Below are 12,500 nucleotides of genomic sequence, written 5' to 3'. Positions count from 1 at the left end.
TGTGCCTTCTTGCTCTCCTCTTATTGGCAACGTATTCAACTCCAACTGCAAATAATAATTAAAGAAAAGGAACAGAAACAGTAAGAGGGCATACCATCAGCAACACGCAAACATGTTTTTCACTGGGTTCTGTCATTTCATAACCACAGCTTGGCTGCAAACACAAGCACAAAGGAGAAAGTTGGAGTTGTTTGTACCAAGCCTAATGGTTTAATAGGAGCAGGCTATAGCAGAATGCTGTTGCCGTCAGATGCTCCTAGCATGGCTTCAGCTGCTATGGCTTCTGTGGAACTGATGGTCGAGAGAGAGAGAGAGAGAGAGGGAGAGAGGGAGAAAAAGAGAGAAAGAGAGAAAGAGAGAGAGCGCGAGAGAGAGAGAGAGAAAAAGAGAGAAAGAGAGAAAGAGAGAGAGCGCGAGAGAGAGAGAGAGAGAAAGAAAGAAAGAAAGAAAGAAAGAAAGAGAGAGAGCGCGAGAGAGAGAAAGAGAGAAAGAGAGAGAGAAAGAAAGAAAGAGAGAAAGAGAAAGAGAGAGAGAGAGAGAGCTGGGTGGAGCCCTGGTGGGTACAGTAGGTGGGGGATTACGGGCCCCCATGACTCCGTCCCATCTCTCATCGCGTAGCGAGCTGTTCGTGCACTGGGGGGCTTCTGCAACTCAATGCTCTTAATCTCCCGTTTTCTCAGCGGGATTAGACAATAAATGTAGCTATCTGCCGCGACCGCTCGGCAAGCTCCGGCAGGTCTGCCACCACTCTCCAGCGCCGGGCTCACCGGCACTCCGTTGTGCTCGCCATGTTTACTAAAGGGGAAGGTTAATCTCCTTGCTATGAATGCATTCATGAGGGCTTTTAATGTGGCGCGTCTCTCTGTCTCTCTGTCTCTCTCTCTCTCTCTCTCTCTCTCTGTCTCTCTCTCTCTCTCTCTCTCGTGCGTTTGCTCTTTCTTGCAGTGATTTTTTGTGTCTTACGTGCTCCGTGACACACTGCAAGAAGCCCAGAGGATCGGTCTTTCCGATGGTTTGGGTGCTCCTGACTCAAATTAAGGGCAGAAGGAATGAGAAGGCAGAGAGGGAGAAAAAGAGAGAGGGAGAGGGAGAAGAGACACAGAACCACAGCACGGAATGGAGCACGCATTTTGACTTTACTGTGACCCTTAAAAAGGACTGACCAAAGCCCAGATGTGATGACATCCCTCGAAAATTTTCCTGCACATGCAACTTAAAAAAAAACACACACACACACACACACGCACACGCACACCACACGCACACACACCAACGCACACACAAAGAAATCTGGAGTAGGGATGGCTTTTTGGGGGGACCAGGAGGTCGACTCCCCCGTCCACAGGCCAGTGGTGGGCTCCTGCTGACATCATCTGTTTGGAAACGGCAGGGGGAAAGCCACAGGACTGTAGCCATGGCGCTATGTGTATGTGTGTGTGTGTGTGTGTCTATGTGTGTGTGTGTGTGTGTATGTGTCCACATGTTTGTGTATGGAGTAGGGAGGACTGCTGCGTTTTCAGCAGGTGAAATGAGGCAATTCGCCGGACCAAGTCGGCGCGGAGCGGACCGGGGAGACGCAGGAACGCAGGAACCCACGGATCAGTGGTCGCCCAGCAGCACACAGGATCTGCGGCCGTGCTGCCGCTGAGCCGCCCCGCTGCGGCCCCTGTCCGTCCACGCCTGAGCCAGCTGAAGCGTCGGCCACCCGCCACTCTATGGGCCCATTCAGTGGAGCGCCACGCTCCACACACTGTAGCACACACGGACACATACTCGCATGCGCGCGCACACACACACACCATCTGTCTGTCACATGCTCACATGTACACCCACATACCATTCACTCACACATATACTCACACAAACACACAGACAGACACACACACACACAGTCCTCCTCTCCTTGGCATTCTCTCTCCTTCAACCCTCACACATGCCTAGCTATACACACTCTGACACTCACCTCTTTCCCTCCTTCCTCTGTAAAACACACACATGCACGCACACACATACAAGCATCTACACAGACACACACACACACACGTGTACTATCCCGGTTCACACAGTGTCGCTCTGTGAGGCCATTTGTTAGTTTTTTTCCAGGCTGTCAAATTATCAGTCATCCAGAGAGCCTCTAGCTGACTCTGTGCCCTGCTGAAATGCCAGAGTCGTAAATCATACCCTACTCATCGGGCCAGACATGCCAGCTATTCAGCAGAGATGCTACTGAAACGCATCCTCAACACCCCCCAACACCCACACCCACACACACACACACACACAAACGTCAAGCAATTGACCAAAAATGCCTTAGTGCCAGTTGTACGTTCTGGCTATTAAAGATGTTTTACACAAGATTGATTGCCTGTGATGGTTCCACCATCTCCACACGCACATACTGTATACACACACTCACACTACATTACCATTAATTCCTGTGTAAAACTCACAAAGAGAATAACAAAAAATGAACCTAACCTAACCATTCACATAAGACATTCAAACATGACTGTTTTAATTGTTGATACAACCATTTAAAAAGGAGGCAATTTCAAAAATTGTCCAAAACTAAGACCATTAGGCACTACTCCTCTGACCGTGGAACTAAGGAGCACACGTTGTGACTGTTGGGTATTCTATGATTCCCACTGAGAGGACCTGGGCCTGCTGCAGTGCCCACTAACAGGTGTGCAGAGCTCCCAGCCAATCGAAGGCAACTGCTGCGTATGGCGCTGGTTACAGACAAATGGTGATTTCACGCTGGAGTCCTCCATTAGCTGGCCGAGTAAACAGCTGAGGAGCATCCAAAATAAGCAGATCCTATGTGGCCTCCCTGCCTCTGCGCTTCACTAGGGGCGTGCTTTGCCAACCTGCAACTCTAGATCTACTGCTGTGGTTTTGGTACTGCGGGAAATACAACTGCTGAACCTCTGAGCACCCAACGCCTCAGATATACCATTTATTTATGTTTTGTGTCTATGAATAAACACGCACGCACGCACGCACGCACGCACGCACGCACGCACGCACGCACGCATAATTGTAATGGAAATGGTGGGTATTTGCAATACAGGCCAAATTTCCATCAGACATAATTTCAGAAACATAGCTGACCTGGTTGAACTTACTTAGCAAAGGAAATGCTTCAGATATGAACTAAGTAACAACCTCCCAACAAAATGTCCAGGTTCAACATCTGAACATCATAATAACTAAAAGGAACAATAATAAACACTTAACAAGTATTGTATAAAAAACATATTTTTAGATGTCCAGTCCAACACCTATAACACTGGAAGTATACATATCTAAAAATTGTCAATGACTAGATGCTATGATTTTTTTTTCCTTCAATGCATGTGCAGTAGATAAAAAAAAAAAAAGACAAAGAGGGTTTAATTTGTAGGCCTTGTGAAACAAAGCACTTACCCCGATTGTGAAACTACCTACATGCTCAGTCCACATTATATGCAATAACAAATGCATTATACCAGAGGTGCGTTCAAATATGCAAACATAGGCGAACGTTTGCAAACAATTTTCTGTTTGCCTTGAGTTTTCCGCGAACGTTTGCAAACCCTTACAAACAATTTGAGGAGGTTGTTCTCTGCGAACATGTTGGGAATTGGATGGAGAGTTACCATTGAGATGGAATGTTTACACAAAATTTTTCAAATTCATCTGTTCATATAAACATTTTCGCAGCAAACGCTCGCCTCTGTTCAAGGAATTTCTGAATCAGTAACTCAGTAAACTGCACACATCATTACTGTGCATTACTGAACGTGTGCGCGCTATACAGAACTAAAATATCTAGCAGGGCTTCTTGGTGGTACAAAATCACATAATGGTAGTAGAAGCAGCTTAATTCTGTTTCTTCTACATGGATTAAAGTTAAAGTTAAAGTTGATTGGTATTTGGCAGACGCTTTCATCCAAAGCGTCACGGACTGGCAACGGCAGGTCGACAGAATGTCAGTCGGTGACATAACTGTTTCTCCACCACACCCAGACTTAAGCCTAGTCCAAGACTAAAAGCATTACTCAATGGAAATGTTCATTCAAGCGCTCCTTTAGTCTGGCCTTAATTCATGTAGAAAAGATAGCTCTGAGGGATTGGGACGAGGCTGCATTACTGTATTGTTTACCTTAATCTTTTGTTGTATGTGTCGGAGGGCGTCGGCGGTGCCCATGTCTGCCTCCTCCTGGATGCACACCACGTCCAGCTTCAGTTTCCCGTCCAGCTTCAGCTTGGGGTCTGTGCTCAGTGCCTTCTGCACTTCCTTTGTGGTGATGACTATGACCTCTGGAAGAGGACACACAAGCTCATTAGTCTCTAAAATTACAGGCTGCATTTAACCTCCAAGACTACGGGAATTCAGCATGTCATCCCCTACAACTATCATTGTGGGGGGCATCCGTGGCCTACTGGTTAGCGCGGCTAGGTTAGGAACGGCTGAAGTGCCCTTGAGCAAGGCACCTAACCCCTCACTGCTCCCCGAGCGCCGCTGTTGTTGCAGGCAGCTCACTGCGCCGGGATTAGTGTGTGCTTCACCTCACTGTGTGCTGAGTGTGTTTCACTAATTCACAGATTGGGATAAATGCAGAGACCAAATTTCCCTCACGGGATCAAAAGAGTATATATACTTATATACTTATACTTATACTATGTATTGGGGATGTAAATGAACACAGAAAAGGAAAAAGTTGATGAATGTTCACCAGTACACATCTATGTGTGCAACAAAGTCCTACAGACTTTCTCAATTTGGTCTTTGTGAATTATAGGCTGACTTTTTTTTTTCTCTCTCAATCCAGCAGTGGGGAAGAGAGAGTGTGAGCCAAACGGGGAAAGTCTTGTCCCAAGACCCTGATTAAGCAGGCAGGTTTGCAAGAAAACGTTTATGTAGTTACTGTAGTTTGTGCGAGGACTTGTAAAAAGCTAATTGCAGGGCCTTGCTGGCAGACTGGCTGTGAACAGCGCGTTGACTGAGCCACATATAAAGAGCCATAGAGCCAAGCGGCTAAAGTGGCCAAGGCCTGTGCTCAGATCAGCCTGGCCGTGAAATCTAACAGCACAGGGAGATCTGCTAAGGAGCGCGAGACCTGTGACACAGACAGGCAGTTTAACTGCTTACACCATTACTGTGCATTACGGAACGTGCACTATAAACAAAAATAAAATATTCAACAGGGCTTCTTTCCATGACTTAAGAACCATTTAGGGCTATAAGGGAGACAGCAGTACACGAATAATGGCTGTTCCCTAGTTATGGACTTAACACCTCACAGGTTAAATTGGCTAATTTTCACATACTCCATTAACTTAAAATTCTTCTGAGCTTCCTTCTGCTGTTAGAATGCTGCTCCCCAAAATAGTGCTGTAGTAACTAAAGGAAATGTTGAAAAGCGTTCTTCCCTTACCAAACAAGGTGACAGAATTTGCAAGCTATTATTTAAACTGCAGTGCCTGCAGTGATTTATCTGAAGGATAATAATTGAGAATTCTTAATTCATGTATGGAAACTGGCCCACTGGTACAATATTGGCAGAGTTGCATCTTCCTCGTCAGTCTCTCTTTTTATTTTGCACGCATCTTCCCAAAGTATCACATTTGTAGAAAAGCCTTACATTGTCAGTCACATATAGGCAATATAGACCAAAATACATATATACAATATTTGCTTACCCTATAGGGGAAAAAACTGAAGGAAACAGTGAATCTGAGGTAAAATTAAATATTTCATAGGCCAAAAATTGCTCTATATTGTTGTGCAGTTAATACTTCCCTAAAATAAAAGACACACACACAATGCATAGGTCCACTGATCTATTGACACTATTCTCTCAGAACAGCAACCTAAAAAAAAAGGCTTTATTTTGTACAATAAAAAAAAATAAAAAAAAAATAACAAATTGCCCTATACATTTCAAATGTCATAATAGTTGTATTACCTTCAAATCCAACTCTCTCTAGTAGGTTCAGTGGGTACCAAATAAGGGGTTTATTCCCAACAGGTAACAGGGGTTTCGGTGTGTTGTAGGTGAGATCCATCATGCGAGACCCACCACCAGCGGCCATCAACACCGCCTGCAATTCCATTTTACATCTAGGAAGCAAGTGAGAAGCACACTGTGTTGGTAACTAACTACAGCCACAGCTAAGGCTACTGGCACACTGTCGTTCAGGTGTGTCACACACTTAGACATCACATCATTTCATTTAATCAAGAAAATCTGTTGACTTTTGCTATTACTGTGGTGACGGTCAGTGTTTGTGTATTACTGTTGTTTTATTTATGTTCTTAAACTTTCAATAAAAAGATCATCACAAAAAAAGAACAGAAAATCTGCAACAGTTAATTGTCGGGCTGTTGCAGACCAAGCGCTATCAAACAAAGTTGCAACGTTAGCCCTAAGTGTCGACCCACTGGCTGTCAGTGCGCTGCTTACGGACTTCCACCGGGTAGCTGCTAGGCTAACTTCATGGTGCTTCATGTGACACGAGTGCTAACGTTATATTTACTTGTTTCCATTCAGACCGATCTCTGGGGATAACCGAAGGCACGTGGAAAGAAATAAGCAACATAGTTAAGTAACGTTAACGTTAGAATTAACATCTGGATGAGTAACATTAGCTAAATAACTTTCAGATGTTAACGTTAGCGAACCCAATTAATTAGCTAGGAGATAGGGAAAAGTGCCATATCACGGTCTAGTTATGAGTTTCAATTGATACACGAACATACATTGTTTACTTACCCGTTGTCAGTCGATGTCAACAATTATAAAACACACTGACCAGCTGCTTCAGGTAACGTTAGCTTGTTAGCAAATAGACCTCTCTCAGTGAACCAAGTGGGTTTAGTAGGCTAGCATTGTAGCAAACATGTGAGGAGGCAACGTTGCTAGCTAACTAGCTCGCAGAAACGCTGGCGAATCCTCTATAATCTAATTCAGGTTATTATGAGTATCAATAGTGATAGGGATGTCGTCGACGATAACAGTTGTTCAGTACAGTTGAATTAGGCTCAAATTTTCAAGTTTTATTTACTGTCTACGGCGTTGCAAGATATGATGATATGGGTACGGCACTTTTAATATTACCTGATAGAAACGTAAGTCAGTATAAATAGTTCCGAGCTACTGGCAAATCACAATGAAGTTTGTTACACAAGTAGCCAAAAAAATAAGCCACCGAAACGCATCATGGTTATAAGATAACTTAACTTGATTTATTTACAGACTCAAAGTCCAGATAAAAAAACATATACATATTTAAAATAGAACATAAATTAGTGATTTTAATCATCCATTTTACCACCCGCAGGCCGTCATTATGCAAAGCCCGCCATAGGTTAAAATAGATTTTACACAGTCAAAACCATATTGTGTAATATTTGACAGGGAAAATAACTTACAGTATTCTTACATGCTATAACCAACAATATCAGTTTTGTTCAAAAAATGTAAGTCACGTTTTAGGGTGCATGCATGGACTCATCAGTCACTATCATACAAGCAACATTGTGTTGGATTACACAAGATTAAAACATATTCATTGTGTCTGTTTCATGCATCCTTCAAATAGCTTTCAAACTCATTTTAAGGATACAGTAAGTAATTAAAACATCTGAAGAGTTTGGTTCCAAAACGCTATAAATTCATTTTTGAAAACTAGTCATTCCTGAATTTCCCCTTGGGGATCAATAAAGTATTTATCTATCTATCTATCTATCTATTTAATTGTGGCCTATTTCAGGTAATATCAATAAAATGTCAGTGCTGTTGTTTTGATTGAGTAAAGATAAATCAAATAACAATACCCAACTACATTTCCACTGAAATTACAAAAAGTACAAAATGAAAACAAATGATTTATGAAAATTCATTAAAATGGAGGATATAGTGTTTTGGATCCAAACTCTTCATCTATTTAGGGTAAAATTAGGATATCCGACATTGTTACTGAACGAAGCAAGCTATTAAATAAAGGTAATAAATGCTTCTATTTACAAGCAATTTTCTATTGAGATGTATACACAAGTCAATTTTGTTGGCTACCTAATGCATGTGTTTCCACTCTTCAACTCAACAGAAACTCACATGTATGGTATGAACTATGTGTTTGCAGAAATAAAGTAAAATAAAAAATAACTTGTGGGTTCCGTATTAAAAATGATCTCTGCCAGAAAACTGTATCTGATGGACAGTATACAGGGTGACCATCAAACATTTTCTTTGCTGACATCCTTTATTTTTCACTCTTGCTTGTGCAGATAACCCTCCAATCACCTCTCCACAGTCAACAGACATGGCTGAAACCCCAATTCACAGACCGCCGATCTAACAGCAAATTGAACTCTGGGAATGTGGCTTGGCTTTGTTTTCCCTGGACAGGAGATGAGCTTCATTGGTTGCTGCCTGTAGAGGAAACTTTGGAATAACAGGGTGGGCAGGCAAGGCAATAGACTATGCCTGAGAGAGAGAGAGAGAGAGAGAGAGCATATGGTTGTTGATGACTTTTATATAAGCTAATGGTCTCAAGCCAACTTTCAAGACATTTATCCAAAGTTATAGGTAAAAAAACACCCATTCCAGAGTGCATTTTGTTTTCACATCAACTTTTCTGCCTCTCAACAGAGAGACTCTCTCAGTGAAAGAGTGCATTAATACAGCCCTAATGCAGACCACCCTGGTAATCCTGTGTGGATGACATGACCAAAGTTTACCATCTGGCAGGTGGCTCTTCAGCAAATTTAAGCAATTACGTACACAGCATGAATAGACCACTGACTTTTTGCCAGTGGAATCTCATTAAATGATCATAAACAAACAGCTTAGAAAAACAAGTTTTAGCGACATTAGCATTTTTATGCCCAGCTAAACACACAATTTTACCTTTCATTTGACCATGTGAAGGTGATGTTCAGACCTTCCTGGAACGGAGCATGATGCTAGCAAAACTTTTTTTAAAAGATAGCAAATTCTTCAGATGTTTTGCCATATTTACGCTGAGAATAATGTAGCATATGACCATTGTAGGCTATGTTCCTGGTGATGGATACCTGGTAGCTGACAAATAAATATGAGCCTTTCAATGGGCTATATCTGGGAGATTTTCATTATTAAAATAAATTCTGTTTTGGCAAGTATAGAAAAATATATGTTTTGGGGAAATACATTTTTTCTTATCATTTCTGATGATTTGACCCTCCAATGAATTTTCCAGGTCTCTTCACCTACAATCTGGCAATTCCTACTGGGGTTATATGGCAATAAGACTTTTTTACATTCTAATAACTTCTTATTCATCTGCCTTTACAAGCTGTTCCCTACACACAGATGGCATCTTTTTTGTCATTAAAAGTGGGCCCTGGTTCAAAACAGGCCTGTCATAAAAGTCAGCCCATGCCACTGACACTTTTCCAGCGATTATCCTCTGGTCTTTTTACAGCGCTCACCCATAGACTTTAAGTCCATGCAGGAATGAAGAATAAAAGCTGGAACAGGCCCTTATTGATTGTCTTAATGGTGATAGGTAGTGCAGAGACAGACAGGAAATGTGGCGCAGGTGTCAGGCTATGGAGCCCAGCCCTGCAGCAGCCTGCGTCGTGAGGGGCCTGCATACTGTCAGCATGCAGTGGAAAACCTGTCCCCAGCTTTTGATCTTTATGCTTACAAATAAAAAAGCCACAGATGGTATTCTTGATGTTGACCGTTACAAAATATATTTTTTAAATTTATAGACACTATATTGTTGTGTAGTGTGAAACTACAGTATGCCTGCAAGTGCAACAGCAACCTTTTTAGTGCAGCACTTTTGATTTGGTAGATAGTTGACTAAAAGCATCAAGAAAATGCATGAGTCCTTGTGATGCCATACAAACGTTTCTGTTCACACAATAAATTCTCTGTGATTGCAAAATAATAGTATAAAGGCAATATTCTCCTTCTAATAGTGGAAAATCACTTTGATATTTAGACAATGCAAATACAAGTACATGGCATCTAATTACAAATCATGACCATTACAAATCCATGAGGCCCTGAACAGTGAAATACAATATAACATGAAGTGCAACATAAAGGCTGCCTCCCAACACATGAAAATGAGAGCAGATAAGAGTGATATAGACAGATAAGGAGGGCAAGCCATCGAATTGTAGACTACCACAGACTTGAAGGTCTGCCTTGATTTGCTCTGATTTCCTATTCCTGGCCAAAGCAGCCCTTGTAAATCATTCTCAATTCCTTTAAACAAGCCAGTTGGATTAGGTTGGTTTAGATCATAAACATTCACGGGGCCAGACCACCCAGAGAGCGAGTCTCGGGCCTGACCGCCGCCTCCCCGCGAGCCACAGCGCGGCCGAAAGCACAACACACTCAGTGTGGTTTGTGTTTGCGCCACTTCCAGGGCCTCGAGAGCACCAGGACCCCAGCTGCCATGGAAACAAAAACACCCTGCCCCCCTCCTTGCTCATTCACGGTCAGCCACCGATAGACTGTGACATAGATAAACACGCTCCGGTCCACGGACCATTCTCCTCTCCCACACTTTTAAAACTCTCTCTCTTTGTGTGCGTGCCTGTGTGTGTATATGTGTGTGTGTGTGTGTGTGTGTGTGTGTGTGTTCCTCTGCAGTAAAAAAGAGAAATGTTGGGACGCGTGTCACACTCTGGGCTTTGCAGGACTGGTTCACAGACATAATAATACAGAAAATGCAAAAATTCTTGTCGGGACATGTCAAAGGAGCATGAAAACATTTCTTTATCGTCTGCCAGGGAGATTAAGGGAAGAAGAAGAAGTGGTGATGTGTGAGGCCAGCTTTTCAGCTCTCTCAACCACACAGGAGATGTGATCGGGAAGGACACAAAAGACACATGGTTTTTATTATTCAACACTTACCAAAGAATCAGCCTCAACATGTTGGACAGAATTGGAGTGCATGATGACCTTACAGATTTAACCAATAGCAGAATGCATTCATAGGAACTCATAACCAATGCACACATACAGGCCAGCTACATTTATTATCTATATATGTCTGTATATGAAAAAGCTAAGGTATTTATGGTCCTATGTTATCGACTGTTGTGTTTAAAGAGCCATCCATATCGCTAATTGATAATCAGTCATATTTAGACATGTGGGACCCTGTGTCCTCCTCAGACTATTCAGTGCGTAACAGGAGTTTCTGGAATCTCTTACCTACGGAGCTCCCGAATTGATCATGGTGAGAATATTATCTTTTTAGAGATGGAAATTTATTTTTTACTTTTTATTTTTTACTATTTTTACTTTTCTGTTCCTTAGCAATACTTTTCACTTTGTGAGGGAGCTATTGCAAGGGAATGCAAAACGCATTGCGAGGGAACACAAAAGGGGTTTAAAAATAAATTCCCACCTCTAAAAAGATAATTCCCATCATGGTCCTTCGGGGGCTTTGTACTTACTAGAGGGTTCTCTATATATAAACATTTGTTTTTCTCCTCTGCAGTCTCAGTAAACTCTACTACTACTTACACTACCCATTGTTACCCTTTAATACTGCATAATGTGTGGCATTCACTCAATGGGCTTTTTATTTCCCTTGGTTGCTATTGTATCAAAAGATGACATGGTGTGGCAGAACCATCACTTGTAATGTTAGTATTTTTTTCTTTTTTTTCTCTCAGAAAATAAAAATGGTATAGTGAAGCACTAAATTACTAAACTAAATTGACTAAATAATCAAACACATTAGTTTTCACATAATGCACTTTATTAGCATTATTACTTGTCTTGTGTGATTGAGTGGAGGGGGCTGAACCTTGCTCTTCAGAGAATCATAATTTGTGTTTAAAATGGACTCCCCAATTTTAAACACAGGCTTTGCACGGTGGCACTTCATTAAACACCAGCCATTCTGCTGGGGAGCCAAACGGACAGAGCGACTCAGCGTCAGCCTCCACTGGAGTCAGAGAGCCGTGATGGGGCCAATACTCACACTAACCCCACTCCTCCTGTGGACAGAGGGCCACTCTCTTCCGGGACGTGGGGGGTGGGGGGGTGGAGTGTCCAGGGTGGAGGTGGTCCATCTCACCGAGGGCCAGGTGAGTGTTCGTGTCAGGCTTTTTGACTGTTTTACATGCACGTCTGGTCTGGCTCTGCTCATATCACCACCGGTTAATGGATGCCATAACTCCCCGGGTGGCAGGGGGCCAGGCAGAGTTGTGGACCACATTGGGATAATAAGAAGGGATGGAGGGGGCGGTGGTATGTGTGTGTGTGAGTGTGTGTGTGTGTGTGTGGGTTGGGGGTGGGGGGGGGGCTGGACTTGGTGGAGTGTGATCGGCCTGGAGGTAGGCTCAGGATTTAGAAGAACAAATCTGTCCAAACAGGGCAGAGTGAGTGAGAGCGGAAAATGGGAGTTATGTTGTGGGTTTTTTTTATAGTGCATAAACATGAAGCTTGCAGTCATTCCAGCAGAAATTCCCTTCCCCGGGCGCTCATTGTCAA

The 12,500-nt window shown here is 42.8% G+C and overlaps 1 protein-coding gene across 1 annotated transcript in view; it reads right to left on the bottom strand.

Annotated features, from left to right (window-relative positions):
- eif2b3 (eukaryotic translation initiation factor 2B, subunit 3 gamma) overlaps positions 1-7,080 on the bottom strand; it is a 35,181-nt gene extending 28,101 nt beyond the window's left edge. Inside the window, exons 1-3 of the mRNA XM_076295237.1 lie at positions 6,762-7,080; positions 5,955-6,109; positions 4,148-4,305 (exon numbers count right to left, since the gene is read on the bottom strand). Coding sequence (XP_076151352.1) covers positions 4,148-4,305; positions 5,955-6,102 — 306 coding nt within the window. The 5' untranslated portion in view covers positions 6,103-6,109; positions 6,762-7,080. The remainder of the gene's footprint in view (positions 1-4,147; positions 4,306-5,954; positions 6,110-6,761) is intronic.
- Positions 7,081-12,500: the final 5,420 nt, after the last annotated feature.

Source organism: Alosa pseudoharengus, unplaced genomic scaffold (genome assembly GCF_046254945.1).
Source record: "Alosa pseudoharengus isolate Yale_2024_CS ecotype anadromous, Long Island Sound unplaced genomic scaffold, YU_APseudo_1.1 YU_APseudo_1.1_scf_2, whole genome shotgun sequence".
NCBI classification, from domain to species: Eukaryota; Metazoa; Chordata; class Actinopteri; order Clupeiformes; family Clupeidae; genus Alosa; species Alosa pseudoharengus.
This window is presented reverse-complemented; position numbering and strand designations above follow the sequence as displayed.